This window comes from Neomonachus schauinslandi, chromosome 1 (assembly GCF_002201575.2).
Source record: "Neomonachus schauinslandi chromosome 1, ASM220157v2, whole genome shotgun sequence".
Lineage (NCBI taxonomy): Eukaryota > Metazoa > Chordata > Mammalia > Carnivora > Phocidae > Neomonachus > Neomonachus schauinslandi.
Genome location: NC_058403.1, coordinates 13,292,608 through 13,307,580, shown reverse-complemented (window position 1 = coordinate 13,307,580; position 14,973 = coordinate 13,292,608). Strand labels below are relative to the sequence as shown.

General features: G+C 42.6%; 1 protein-coding gene across 4 annotated transcripts in view; it reads right to left on the bottom strand.

Annotated features, from left to right (window-relative positions):
• TIAM1 (TIAM Rac1 associated GEF 1) overlaps positions 1-14,973 on the bottom strand; it is a 194,242-nt gene that overhangs the window by 24,657 nt on the left and 154,612 nt on the right. For 2 of the 4 annotated variants that reach the window (XM_021678087.2, XM_021678088.2), the window contains exons 16-18: positions 5,842-6,021; positions 4,625-4,693; positions 4,194-4,319 (exon numbers count right to left, since the gene is read on the bottom strand). In XM_021678087.2, coding sequence (XP_021533762.2) covers positions 4,194-4,319; positions 4,625-4,693; positions 5,842-6,021 — 375 coding nt within the window. Of the gene's footprint in view, positions 1-4,193; positions 4,320-4,624; positions 4,694-5,841; positions 6,022-9,851; positions 9,853-11,160; positions 11,251-14,973 lie in introns of those variants that run through there. The other 2 variants (XM_044919485.1, XM_044919483.1) reach the window with 2 other exon arrangements.

The following is a 14,973-nucleotide window of genomic DNA, read 5'->3' as shown; positions in this document are numbered from 1 at the left end:
ACTCTGTATCCTAAACATTTTACATACATATATGTATATATACCAAATATATATACAAGCCTAAGAAAAATATCTTCTATATGTTCCACACTGATGTAGTCTTGTTGAGAGAGAGAGAGAGAGAGGGGGGAAGCATGCGACTGCTTAATTCAAGGTTAGAATCAAAAGTGAGGTTCCAAGAAAAAAAAAAGTTTTGGATTTCAATGTGTAATTTATCTAACAAACAATGCACAGAATTCTGATAGACTGTCTACTAACAACAAAAAGTTTATTTGGAACTGCCCAGAATGGGTAACTAGAGACCTACATTAGTTTCTTACACGTTCTACTTCTCCTCTTCTCCCTTTCAAGCCCCACCTCCTCCCAACCTCACCACCCCGGCTGAGAGGGTCCCAGCAGGCACAGTCTGACTCTGCAAGTGCAGTTATCCTTCGAGACATACTCAATAATTAGACAAGAAAAGATGAGGAAGAAAAAGTTCTAACTGTAACCCCTCACATTAACCATATTAGGTCATTCGTTTAACTTACCATACAGGCAGCCACAGATAAAACATTAAGGTATTCATTTATTCTTCTGGCCTTAACAAATGATCTCAGGGCACAAGGTGTGCACAGGTATGAGGGCTTTATACACAAAGACTGCATTTCCCCAAAGCTGCCCTTCCAGAGAAGGTCACAGAGCCTCCCACTGACGGACATTGCAAATTTCCAAGAGGATATTTTATCAAAGCTTGTTTGACCTCAGAACTAAATTTTTTCTAATACTGCCTTAGGACTAGTGTTCTAGGCAATGCAGTTTGAATATTTTTTTTTAATATTTTTATTTATTTGTCAGAGAGAGGGAGAGAGAGAAAGAGGCAGACAGAGAGAGAAGCAGGCTCCCCACTGAGCAAGGAGCCCGACACCAGTCTTGATCCCAGGACCCTGAGATCATGACCTGAGTTGAAGGCAGACGCTTAACTGACTGAGCCACCCAGCCATCCCACAGTTTGAATATTTTAACAAGTTTTTCATATTTTTGGCCAAATATACAATCAGAATTTAAACCAAGTAGCAATGGTGCAACTGACAGCCACAGTTTTGGGAGAAAACACAGACAATCCAGAAGCCAACTCAGAGGTGCTAGAAACAAGCCCCTGGGCCATGAATATTCAGTATGCATAGGTTGTCTTGCTCTACTGACAGAATGGAGATGGTCAAGTGTGGCCATAAACCAGGACAGTGAAGGTCAGGGAAGAGAGTCCCACTTGAATGGAATTTAGAACTGTGACCATTTAGCAACAGCTCACTGAAAGAATCCACGCACCAATCCCTCCTAGAACAACTCTGCTCATAATGCAGCCATGTTCACATCAAGTTCTGTCCACCTACCTCTCCTCAAGCGATTAACCAGACCTAAACCCACACAACTGGCCCCACAGCAAGAGACCAAGTGAATGTAATCAATGTTAGATGTCTTACAGTAAAGCCAAGTGTTGTTGGGCACCTGGGTGGCTCAGTCAGTTAAGCGTCTGCCTTCGGCTCGGGTCATGATCTCAGGGTCCTGAGATCGAACCCCATCGGTGGAGAGTCTGCTTCTTCCCCTCCCTTTCCCCTGCTCGGTGGAGAGTCTGCCTCTTCCCCTCCCTTTCCCCTCCCCCAGCTTGTGTTCTCTTTCTCTCTCAAATAAAATCTTAAAAAACAAACAAAAAAACAAGTGTTTTAAGGAATGTCTGTGTCCATTTTAACTATGATCCTCATTAAGCAATTTTCTGAGTAACTAACAAATTACTGGCCCTTGTCATGAGTTCTAACTGTCCTAATGAATGTACTAATTTAGAAAATACATGTTATCATTACAAACACAAACAAACCTGTATTTCAAATGGACCGCATGACCACCTTGAAGATGAGAAGGGGAGAAAATTAACTCATCTAAGCAGCATTTGAACCCACAAAAAATGAACTGTATGCAGTAATTAGGGTTAAAGGGGTATTATGCCTGCAACTAAACTCTTCAACGGTTTGAGGAAAAGAATTATATTACACACATACACACACACACACACACACACACAGACATCGGAGACAGGAAGATAAAGAATAAAGAAAACGTGGTCAAATGTTCACGTTTGGGAAATCTGGGTGAAGGATATCCAGAAATTCTTCAGGCTATTCTTGTAACCTTTCCATAAGTCTCAAATTATCTCCAAATAAAAATATATAAGTATATATAAATACATATTCTTATGCTAAGTGTATGAACGTGGGTGTGTATACTGAATAACTTCTGTTGCAGAGAAGCAGTGACATACAAAAACATATATAGAAAGAGCAGCCTTCACCCCAGTCCCTAAACGTGTATGCTAACAGCACTCAGCCAGATTTCTGTAAGCTCTAGAAGAGGTCGAAGTATTATGGGGGCCCCGCATATACAGACAATTGAACCTGAGTCCAACATCATTGTGAAATTAATACAGTGGAGGAGGATAGAAGGACAGTCATTTCAGCAAATAGCACTAGAAAAATCAGACATCCGTATGGAAAAAAGATGACTTTAATTCCGACTTCACACCCTAACGAATTTAATGCATAACAGATCAGAGACCAAAATGCACATGCCCAACCTACAAAGCTTCTGGGAGAAAAAAGGAGAAAATCATTAGGACCCAAGTTTAGGCAAAAATCTCACAGACGTGACACAAAAAAGCATGACCCAAAAAAGAAAAGACTTGAAAAACTGGACTTCATCAAAATTTAAAATTTCGGCTCTTTGAGAGACACTGTACGACAAGAAGATATTTACAAATCCTGGTTCTGGTAAAGGACTTATAGTTAGAATATACAAAGAACTCTCAAGTCTCATAGTAGGAAAACAACCAACCAAACTGAGGGTTCTAGAGGGGAGGGGGGGTGGGAAGATGGGTTAGCCCGGTGATGGGTATTAAAGAGGGTACGTTCTGCATGGAGCACTGAGTGTTATATGCAAACAATGAATCATGGAACGCTACATCAAAAACTAATGATGTAATGTATGGTGATTAACATAACAATAAAAAATAAAAACAAAAAAACTAATGATGTAATGTATGGTGATTAACATAATTAAAAAAAAAAAGAAAACCACCAACCAATACAATCAATGGGCAAATGATCTGAACAGATGTTTCACCAAAGAGGATATATTAAAGGCAAATTAGCACATTACAAGATGCTCGTTGTCGTGTCATAAGGGAAATTGAAATGAAAGCTACAATGAGGTGCCACAGGACGGTGGGATACCACAGAGCCATAGATTGATATCTGCAGCCACGTGCATGGAACGTGACATGATTATTCCAAGTAAAGGATGCCACATTAAAAAAGAAAAGAGTACATGCTGTATAAAATTCCAGATTGCAAACGAATCTAACTAATCTATGGTAACAAAGAGCAGGGAAAAACCTTCAAGGGCTCCTGCTGATGCTCATTATCCTGACTGTGGTGATGGTTTTGCAGGTGTATACATATGGCAAGATTCATCACACTGTACAATGTGAATAATGCAGGGTATTGTATGTCAATTACACCTGAATTAATCTGTTGGTATTTTTTTTAACTTTACGAGAAGCCGACACCACCGTGCGTGCATCGAGGAGCTTTGTCGGCTGGAGGTGCAGCACAGGAAGTATCTGTAATGGAGAAGAGCCAGCCAAGGAGGGGGAAAGAAGCTGTAAGCATCCTCACTGAGGTACTGGTCATAAATCCTCATTAAGGCTATAAGGACACTGTGTGCTGGAAGACTGTCTTCCTCCTGGATCATGATAAGCATTTCCATTAAGCAAAGTTTTCCAGAACATGATAAATTAACTTGTTTACTGGGAAGCCAAGGGTGCTAGTCTCATTTGCTAATAGCAAGTATTAAAGGGCCCCACGTCAACAGAACAAAAGGTCAAGGCTGGTCTATCCTCCAGAGTGGAAGCCCGCAGGGGCACCAGTTTCATACAAGTTGATGACACTGGCGTCACCTTAGCCAGACAAGGTTCCCCCTCTCAGAATCCCCTTAGGGACTGACCCCACTGGAGGTCCAATGAAGACTCAACACCACGAGCACAAGAATGTACCAAAGAGAGCCTACGCATCCTGCGACGTGTTCTCAAGAGGTTCCACTTAACCTACGGAATAACCCACCCATGACAGGAGGAGGCAGCCTGACATCATTGGTGGACTTACCTTGAATTGATCGACTTTCTCAAGCTTTTCCAAATCGGGTACCAGTCTCACTCCATCTTCTAGAGTTCTCAGAAATTCTACTTGAAACTCTACCATTTCGGTTAGATTTCCAAAGAGCACATCAAGCTGGAAAATGAAAAAGAATTTAAGCCACCCATATTTCATTGGTGTTCAGAAACTTTATCTGCTTCTGATTTCAGAGTTCTTCTATCAATACTTATCAATTAAGATCATGAGCCCACCATGAGGTGGGGGGGGTTGGGGCAGGGAGTGGGGCTGCTCCTCACTCTCTGGGTGCAAGCCAAGAGCGTTAACTCGCAATCATTTAACTCGTTCCAAATGTTTTCGGTACTAAATGTGCGCCTCGCTCCTTCCTCTTCAAGTCAAGCTGCAGGAAAACCCTCACAAAGTTAAGACAATGTCCACCATACCTCATCTTGGGTGAGGAAAGTTTCTTTTTGAAGAGGTTTTAGGTATCTCTCCATGAGACAGTTTAAGTCCTAAGGGTTGAAAGGATATCTCATTAGCACATCTAAAAGCCTAGAAGGAATCTAAAGGAGAAAAACACAGATTATGTCGCAAATGCTAACATTACAGTCTTGAGGTCATTAAGTTCCCTTAAAGCAGGAGTGAGCCAACCTCTTCGGTAATATTTTCGACTCTGCAGGCCATGTGGTCTCTCTCACAACTACGTAACTCTGCTGCTGTAACAGGAAAGCTGCTTCCTGTTACAGCAGCACAGACAACATGTAAATGAATGTGTGTGGCTGTGTTCCAATAAAACTTTATTTGTCAAAACCGGCAGAGGGCTGGATTTGGCCTAAGGGCCATGATTTGCTGACCCCTGAGTTAAAGACTAAAATAGGTCATTAAAAACAGATCACACTGTTGTGATATTTAACTAATTATATAGTTACAGGAATAGATAATTATTACAGTCATAGGAGTGTATTACAATGTATGTATTATAACGTATGTATATGCATACATTGTTATATGTATTACATAGACATTAAGAATTATATAGGAGGGCGCCTGGGTGGCTCAGATGGTTAAGCGTCTGCCTTCGGCTCAGGTCATGATCCCAGGGTCCCGGGATCGAGTTCCACATCGGGCTCCCGGCTCAGCGGGGAGCCTGCTTCTCCCTCTGACCCTCTCCCCTCTCATGCTGTTTCCCTCTCGCTCGCTCTCTAAAAAATAAATAAAATCTTAAAAAAAAAAAAAAAAGAATTATATAGGAATAAATTATATAATTACAGAAATATAACTAAATGTCCGAACACAAGTGAGACTAAAAAGAAAACAGATACCCTTCTGCCTAGACTCAAATTAGATACCGAAAACAATACCTTTAAATCCTTCAAAAACTAAATTCAATTTTAGTATTAGCTCAACAACAGATTTAGAAAGGTCAGAAGGCTCACTGAATATTCACCATCATCTCCTTTCTCGATCGATCAATTACAGATGTCAATGAACTGCTCTAAGAATTGAGGTGCTTCCTTAAGATGCAGGAGATCTGAACATTCAGAAGAAGGGCCAGATTCCACAGGAGACCAAACACAGTGTAAACCCACAAAGCCCCTCCTTCAAAACGAGGAGGGAAGGCATGCCAGGCGGGAAGGGAGGGTAGACCAGCAAGACGTACTTTCACGTAGGTGCGCTCTGTCTCCAAGAGCTCACAGATCACCTTGCGCAGCTTGTCAGCGTCCGTGAGCTGCCTCATGGTGGCCAGCTGAGGCCCAGTGGCGTCTTGCGGAGATGGGCTCGGCTCGGAGGGGTTCATCTCATGTAGACTGCGGCAAAATGCGGCCACCTGTTCCGTGCTCTTCGGAGCACAGTTTAAAAGGCAAGGCAGATGAAGTTACCTCTCACAAGAGAGACCTGTCTGATACCTGTTCCGCCTAAAGGTGTCCTTCCTGGTTAATGAACTGCCACAGGTGAATTACATTTCTCCTTCCCCCGACTGCTCTACACATAGGAGAGCTCACTGAATGCTCAAAACACCCATAACGACAATTGCTAACATATTCCAAGGGCTCACCACATGCCAGGTATTGGTCTGATGTATTTAATCCTCCTACATGGTAAGTAAGGGCTGTTAGCATTCCTATGAAACAGGTGACACAAAGGAGGCCCAGAGAGGTTAAGTAACTCATCTGAGATTGCACAGCTCAAAAACGGCACAGCTGGGATTTGAACCAGGCAGAGTGGGTCAAAGCCTGTGTTCATAACTACTCTGCAAGAAGCTTACAAATAAGGACACGGAGATACTGAAAAATTAAATGCATTTCACCCCAAATACAAGGCTAATTATCACAGCCCCCACTTAAGTAAACTATACTTACTTTGCAATGGCGGAAGATGATTTTATAAGCTAAGATTCTTTCTGGCGCTGTTAAAAACTGGCCCTAAGGCAACTTTCTAGATAATGATAGATACCCATGTATTTTAAGAAAGAAAAAAAAAAAAGTTCGTCTCTCCGGCTTCTCCAAGCAGAAAGACACCTCTCCTCTCTTTCGAAATAAAGGCTGTTGGGCCCTAAATAAGGCTTCAGTGGGGGAGCTCAGCCTCCACCTAATCTCTGTCCAGGATGATTCAGGTAGAAGTTTAGGGTTCTAGGATTCTAAAATTGCACTGTTTCCAGTTATGCAAAAGAGTTCTCCAAAGAATGGGTGGCAGGCGGGCTGCTGAAAACCCCATGGAATTAGTACTTGAGCTTGAGTACTTGAGCTGCATATAGCAATCACCTGACGAGCATGCCCAGCGCACCCTCCAGATCAATTCAATCAGGACCTCCAGGATGGGATGAGCCAGCGTATTATTTAAAGCTCTTGCTGTAATGCCTCCAGAGGCTATTTTGTAGCACAAAATCTAGTTTATTAATATTTGCCCAAATGTACCGCTCTACGAATGTTCGCTGGATATCTCCTTGAAGGTAAGCTGCCTGCCCATCCTCCTCTCCCTGGCTTCCACCATCTAATTCATCCCTAGGCACAGAGTATTCCCAGCAAATACGGGTGCAAATAAAGACTTCTATCACCCACCTACCCAGGAAGAACATGAGAAGAACATCCTCCCCAAAACAGCAGTTGCTGCCCAGAGCTGAAACTCAAGGCTGGCATCTGGTGCTGGGCAGAGGAGCTAAAACCAAGGGTATTCCATGGGGACAATCCCTTAAACATGGAAAAGGCAGCCAACATTAACATGCCTTCCCCTCACTGGCATTATCCCAAAGGGAAGGGAGCCTGGAACAAAGGCAGTACAAGGACATGGGAAATCAGAACCTAACAAGGATGCATTCACAACAATGCCATGACAGCAAGGAGGAGAGCCAGGACCCAAATCCACATAATGATTATTTCTTTGGGTTTTAAGATTTATTTATTTTGGGGGGAGGGGCAGAGAGAGGGAGAGAGAATCTCAAGCAGCATGGAGTGTGATGGGGGGCTCATTCCCAGGACCCTGAGATCACGACTGGAGCCAAAACCAACAGTAGGACACTCAACCAACTGCGCCACCCAGGCGCCCCTATTTCAATTCTCTTACAATGACCACAGCTTATGTGGTGCTAACACTAACCCTAGTCTTATGTTCCAGAAGGTATTAGTCACCTCTCAGGGGCACTGTTCACCGTTGTCCATGAATTCAGTGTTCCAGACGTTGTATATCCCCACAAAGAATTCTCCCTTCAGTGGCTAACAAAAACGCTCACCAAAATGGGCAGAACTGTATGATATGTGAATTATATCTCAATAAGGCTGTTAAGAAAGAATTCCATCAAAGCTTGTTTCTGTAGGAATCAACTAAACAGTTTTATTTCGTTATGTTCGTATTTTACTAGTTTGTCATTCTTAAACATCCAGTTAAATATGGCTTTGTCTTACAAATTCCACAGGAACGAAAGACCCGTGACCCGTCATAACAAAAATGCTCACACATCTTTTAAATGATCCAGTGATAACTATAATAGGTCACTGCATTATAACATAGACACGATGGTGGGGGAGTCACCCTCACCAGAACTAAAATCCTGTGGACAGCCGATGAGAACGACTGACAACTAACGGCCCTGCCCCCCAGCTTTGTCCGACTGTCCTTTATTGCTTCGATTCGGCATCCTGCAAAGGAACCCAACACAACAAACGTCTAACAGGCACCTTCCCTTACACAATGCTCTTCTCATTGGCCCAACAGGAACCACAGCTGTCTGTCATGAATCTGCAGATTAACCTCAAAGCGACTCCTCATGATAAGTAAATCTATCGCTTCATTCCTATCAGTGACGCAATACGCCTTTCTACGATTTTATCATTTCGACAAGTTGCCATGGGAAATCCAATGTCCTCGTGGAGTACACAGAGGGTGCCCCATACTTCCAGGATGGGCCAAAGTTACAACCTGGGGACTCAGGCACATAGCAAAGGCAGGAAATTCCACAAGATGCTTCTCTTTGTGCTAATACTCATCAGACTGACCTGTTGCCATTCCCACCTATATCTGTGTATAACAGTGGAAGGTATGGGATGGACTTTCTAGGTTTTCATTCCCTCTGTTTCACCACTAGGGCTCTGAGGTTTCCATTTTTAAGAGTGTGAGTTTCTGACTTTGTATGAAGTTCACCACTTCTAAGGTCTGGCATCCTTATGTTAAGCAGGCCCAAGGGGAGAGCTAAAGGTTAGTGGGATGTGGGCTAGGGCTTTAGTGCTCAAAACATATGCCACAGACCTAAAGCCATGTCCTACCCAACCTCATTCCCAAACACCCAGCCTGCTCATCTTTCTCCCCCTCTGAGCCAAGTTCTGGAGTGTAGGGAAAAAGCATCCTCTAATTGAGCATCCCAGGTACACCCCCAAATTCCCTGAAATCCTCTTCTGAGAGTTCAAAGCCTTAGGCATCCCTTCCTTATTAGACACAATCCTAAACTTAGGATAAATTTAGCCAGGTGCTCTCTTACATGGAGGCGGGGCAAAGCAGTCTCAACATGAGCAACCCCGTTCTCTGATTCAAGGTATAAACGCTCCAAGGAGCATGCATAGAATCTCAGCAGGGATGTAATCTCTTCACTTTCAATTACATGTTATTTAAATAAAGAATAAAAAGACAGAATTCCAAGTTACAATGCATACTGTCACAGCATGTTTTGCAAGGCTCTTAATGAAATGTTTACTTGGAAACCATTAAAATGATGTCATCAAGTTTGAGAATTCTGTTTCTCTAAAATATTACCCCAAAAACACCCTTGGAAGGAAGTATGAAATGCAGGTCTTTTCCAGAATAACTCTAATGCAGAGATTTTATATGTTGTAGCCCAACTTATAAGTCCCCCTGGCCCTATACTGTGGCCAGACTTTTTTGCATCAAGATCCATGGAGACCTTCTCTGGGCAGCTTAGCCACAATGTAGGGTGTACGAGGGGCGCAGGGCTCTCCCTGCTCGGTTACTGAGCATTCTGTGCTGTCCTCTTTATTCTACACCAAGCTCTGCAGCCAGAGATGCCTAGAAAGGTAGCTGCCGTGGGAGGTTCTCCACACTCCTCAAAGCCAAGTTTCCTGGAAGTGGGACAGACAGCGAAATACTGTTCAGAAGGAGATGGTCGAGGCTTCTGTAATGGGAGAAGTGCAAACCTCTCCCCCCTGGAGGACTGCGGTCAGTCACCCTGGAAACAGAAAAGCACTTTTGGGCCCTTCAGGCTGCCAGTTTAAAACTGTTCAAGGTAGCGGAGGCCTTCCACTGTCAGGCCTAAGAATGATCCGACCAACATGCAGAGAAGAGTACACAATTGAAGGAGGAAATGGGCCACTTTACTGAGGCCAGCATGAAGCTCAATGTTTATAATATCGCTTTCTTCCTGTGGAAGATGAAAAGAAAGTACAAAAAGAGGGGGGGAGGCTTTTAAGTACATACTATTGACTCAAGCTACCCAGCTGTTTAAAGTCTTCCTGTTATGCAACCACTAAAGGCAATTTCTATCTCTAGATGAGTTCAGGTTCTAAAACTGTCCTTTAAGTCTGACCGATTTAACACATCCCACAGATTTAAAAGGGGCCAGAGTGGCCTCAATTCTTAAAACCTTTACTTAAGCTTTTTTGGAGACAAACACCAAAGTCATATTCTCTGTAATTTCAGAGACCACTATCTACAGTGGTAGTCCCTATGGTTTTCCATCACCTTCTTGGTCTCCTTTTGAACAGACACTGAAGAAGAAACATCCAAGGAGGACGAAGGCTTAGCTGGGTCCATCAGGTGGACTCACTGCCAAATTTCAAGTTTCCTTAAATGACACAAAATCGAATGGTGGACAGACTCCAGTATTTATATTGAACTACTAAAAAGTTTTATTGGATTTGGTTAAATTGTCCCTTGTCATTAACCTACTGGATTTTCTTACCAGGGACTCAACATTTACTAGAGGGACTGCCGTGTACAATCTCAGTCAGTGGACGTTAAAGCATTAACACAATCCCTGAGTCAAAGCTTCTATCACCATCTCCTTCTCAAGTAGGCAGAAATAAAGTCAAAAACACTTCAAACTTTATAGGAGGCCAAGGTGAATTCCCTTCTCCCAGAAATGCTTGATGAGCACTCAGAAGACCCAGTCTGATCGGGGAGATTTGCCATACACATCATACAAACACACTCAAAATCTCAACAACCAAAAGAAAGGAGAAGAACTCAAATGACACTGTTTCAAAAATACAGACTATATCTTTATGCCATTTCAGAATGAACAAATAGACAAATGTGAAGATTCTAGGCAAATTCGATTTCACACCAACTACCGATGCCCACCCCTCCCCCATGCTCAACTATATATTCTTTATCAACAAGGGGATCCGGAAGGTAAAAGGATGCAGTCATGGGGAAACGGGACAAGAATAATCACCATCATCTGGACTGGAAAGCGATTCAGCTGGGAAGTCGTCACATAAACAAGGTTAGCAAGAGAGAATTCAAACATGCTCACCAGATGAAGGGTCCGATATATAGAGTCACCGGACTTGTCATTGTTTTCAATCCTGGGCTTGCGCTTTATTTTCCACAGTGCAGACATCATCAGGAATGTATTCTCATGGTAATTCTACCACCTGACGTGTTCCGCACAGAAACAGAAGTTTCTTAAAATACCCCGAGAGCGCCAAACGCCTTCCAGTTCCCAAGGGAGCATCCTCTCGTATAGACGGCCCATACCGGCGCGCCCGGGAAACCTACCGCTGCATCTCAACAGACTGGACAGAAGCCCTGCAGCCCCTGCTGCCCGGCAGTGGCCTCTGGGATGGTGTCAAAGGCTAACTCGTGGACAAGAATTCATGCTTTCATTTCACCTGGCTCACCAACAAAAGTTCCAGAAAGGGAGAACCAAAAGAGACCAGACACAAAGCAGAAAAGCCTGCCCAGGATGTGAGCGTCTCTCTGCTCTGCGGACCACGATCAGCTGATTGGCGAGCGTCATGCACTGCACAGGGATATTAAACCCGGCCAGCTCAAACAACTTTGAAGACACCCCTCACGGAGTCGGGAGCAGGCACTAAGAAAAATAAAATAAAAACACGCTATGTATTTTTTTTTTGAACAGTTTATGTTTTCACATTTTCTGCTAATGCATTGTTACTAAAGCAGACATTTCTGAGACAATCCCAGTTTGGATTAAAAAGAGAAAAAAAGATGGCTTTCGGAAAGGAAATGTTCTGAAAATTATTCTAATACATTTGCTAAGTGGAAAACACAATCACAGCTGCCAGGGGGCCTGGAATGCAGAACAGGACATTCAGGAGCTCATTAGCATTCATTTCCAGAGACAAGAGTTTTTTCCATTAGAAGCAGAGAAACAAGTGACCAGTGGAGGAGGCCCCTTGGAGGCTGTCACCCACCGTCACAAAAGGAAGGAGGAGGCTCACAAAGAGAAAGGCCGCTAGACTGCCCCTGCAGTGTGGGAGCCCCACCCCCACCCTGTGGATGTCACTTTCCAGGGCCGCCAATGCTCTTTCTGCAAGCCTGCAAATACTTGCGGAACCCCAAAAGGCCGTGAGGAGCAAAAACTGTTGTTTAAAAAAAAAAAAAAAATCGAAAAACACATGACGCTCCAACCTGTGTTCTCTTAATTCTGCCCATTATTTTGTAAAGCAATTCATTTAGGAAGAACAGCAAATATATTAAACAAAAAAATCAAGAGCCCTCACATGCAGCAGGAATAAAAAAGGATTGCTTGTTTCATTTCATTCCTTGATGTGTTTGCTTATTTATTTACTTTTACAGCCTGCTGCATTCAAGGTAAGGCTAAGTCATCCTTCCACGGCTAAAGGCAGCTTACGACTTAAAAATTAATGTGCGGTTTAGTCTCAAGAAAAATTACTGATCTAGGAGACGTGTCAAAAGAATATTTAATCTTGATCAAGAAACTCAAGATATGTGCTTGCTTTTACTTTAAATCATAAAAAAATACACCCAGAAAGGTTATGCATTAAGAAAATATGTAAGTGGTTCATGAGTACATATCTAATTGACTGACATAGCACACTAATTAATTAATTCCTTCTTTTTCCAAAACCTGGTATATAACACCAGACTTTAACCAATCTGGCCAGAAGGTAGTTTCAGCATGGCAGGTGAGAACACAAGGCCTGGTTTTGCCATCTCAGAGCTGTGTGACCTTCACTGAGTTGCTAACCTCTCTGTTCCAATGTCATTACCTATGAAATAGAGGGAATAATAGTATTTCTCTCTCAGAGGTGTTGTGAGGATGAGATAAGTTAATATGAATGGTGCCCAATATATACAACATACGAAATAAGTGTTAGCTCTCATTTACTATTAAGAATACACAGTGGTGGTGGTGGGGGGTTGCCTGGGTGGCTCAGTCCATTAAGCACCTCCCTTTAGCTCAGGTCATGATCCCACGGTCCTGAGATCCAGCCCCATGTTGGGTTCCCTGCTCAGCAGGGAGTCTGCTTCTCCTTCTGCCTCTGCCCCTCCCCAACCCCAGCTATGCACTCTCTCTCTCTCTCTCAAATAAATAAAATCTTAAAAAAAAAAAAAATACACAGTAGGACCCAGACTCCAAGAACCATTTGCTCAATTTAATTTTTTTGCTTCTAAAATATCCAAAGTGAGACATTAACTCATTAAAGGCCCCAATTTAGTTAATTAACTTTTAACTAATAGCCAACTTGGGTTACATGACAAAGCAGTTCAAATAAAGAAGATAAAATGTGAATCGAACCAAAACCAGGAAGTATTTTTGGGTACGGAATCACACAGTGCTCCCCAACCTAGTAAAAAGGAATACAAACTTAAGGTTTTAGCACAGGTCACTGTACTAGCTTTAAAAATACTGATCATCACCCAAACTTGTCATTGACAATTTTGAAGACATTCTCTTCTACGAGAGCCCACCATGCATTTCTGCAGTGAAATCTGGGGTTGGGGTGTTCTGTTCCTGCATCTAACCCTGTCAGTGCCAGGTGAGTTTTAGACCTATCCTCTGGAGAAAGAATCATAGACAGACAGGCATCCAGGGCAGTTCAACAAAACCCTGGGGCCCCTTCCTTCCTCTCTACTGCCAGACCGAATATTAGAGAGGATCCTGTTTAGGACCTCATGACTCACAAAATTTCAAATGAAAACAATCTCAAAATTCCACAAGGAATGAGAACATTGGCCTATTACAGTGAGGTAGAAATGATCCAAGTTAAAAAGTATTCAGAAATAAATGTTTCAGATATAGGAAAAATAGCTGTATTCTAAATCAAATTAGAAACTGAGAATTAACATTTCTAAGTTCAATAACAAAATGACTTAATAAATACTCTTCCAAATATCTTACCTCAGTTTGGAAATAATCCATTTCTCTGTCCCTCCTCCTTCCCTCAAGTGCCTAAAAGTAAAGTAAGGGCCACACACCTAAAAGGCAACTTTAAGCAAGTTTTTGTTTATCTTTTTTGGCTTTAAATGAAATGCACATATTTCCATTCATCTGTGTTTTAACTAATAGCCAACAACATATAAAGCCTTTTTAATGATCAGAATTACTTTCAAATATTAAATTTTATACTGTGCTCAACTTAGGACATGGAGAATGGTGATCTTATCTATGATGATCAAAGAAACACACATGGGGTAAAAGTGATGCTGACTACTCAAACATAGGCACACACATGCAGAGAAATGTAGTTTTTTAAAATAATGGTTCAGGGCGCCTGGGTAGCTCAGTTGGTTAAGCGACTGCCTTCGGCTCAGGTCATGATCCTGGAGTCCCGGGATCGAGTCCCGCATCGGGCTCCCTGCTCGGCAGGGAATCTGCTTCTCCCTCTGACCTTCCTCCCTCTCATGCTCTCTGTCTCTCATTCTCTCTCTCTCAAATAAATAAATAAAATCTTTAAAAAAAAATCAAATAAAATAATGGTTCGTATTTGAATAGCATATTTCCATGACCAACATGCTCTCCTACAGTTATATTATCATGCTCTCCTACAAATATATTATTTGACAGCCCCCCACCCGCCCCCATCATCCAATCACTGAGCAAAGGCAAGAATCACCCTGACATTGCAAAAGGGAAAACAAAGGTATAATCTAAAGTTACGTGATTTGATCAGAGTGACTGGTAAATGTCAAACCAAAGAAAGGTGGGTGGAGGGATCCACATACATATGTCAACAACACTATAAAAGGTGAATAAATACAGAAACAGAATCACGTGGGGCCCCTGGGTGGCTCAGTCGGTTAAACCTCTGCCTTCGGCTCTGGTCATGATCCTGAAGGTCCTGGGACGGAGCCTGCT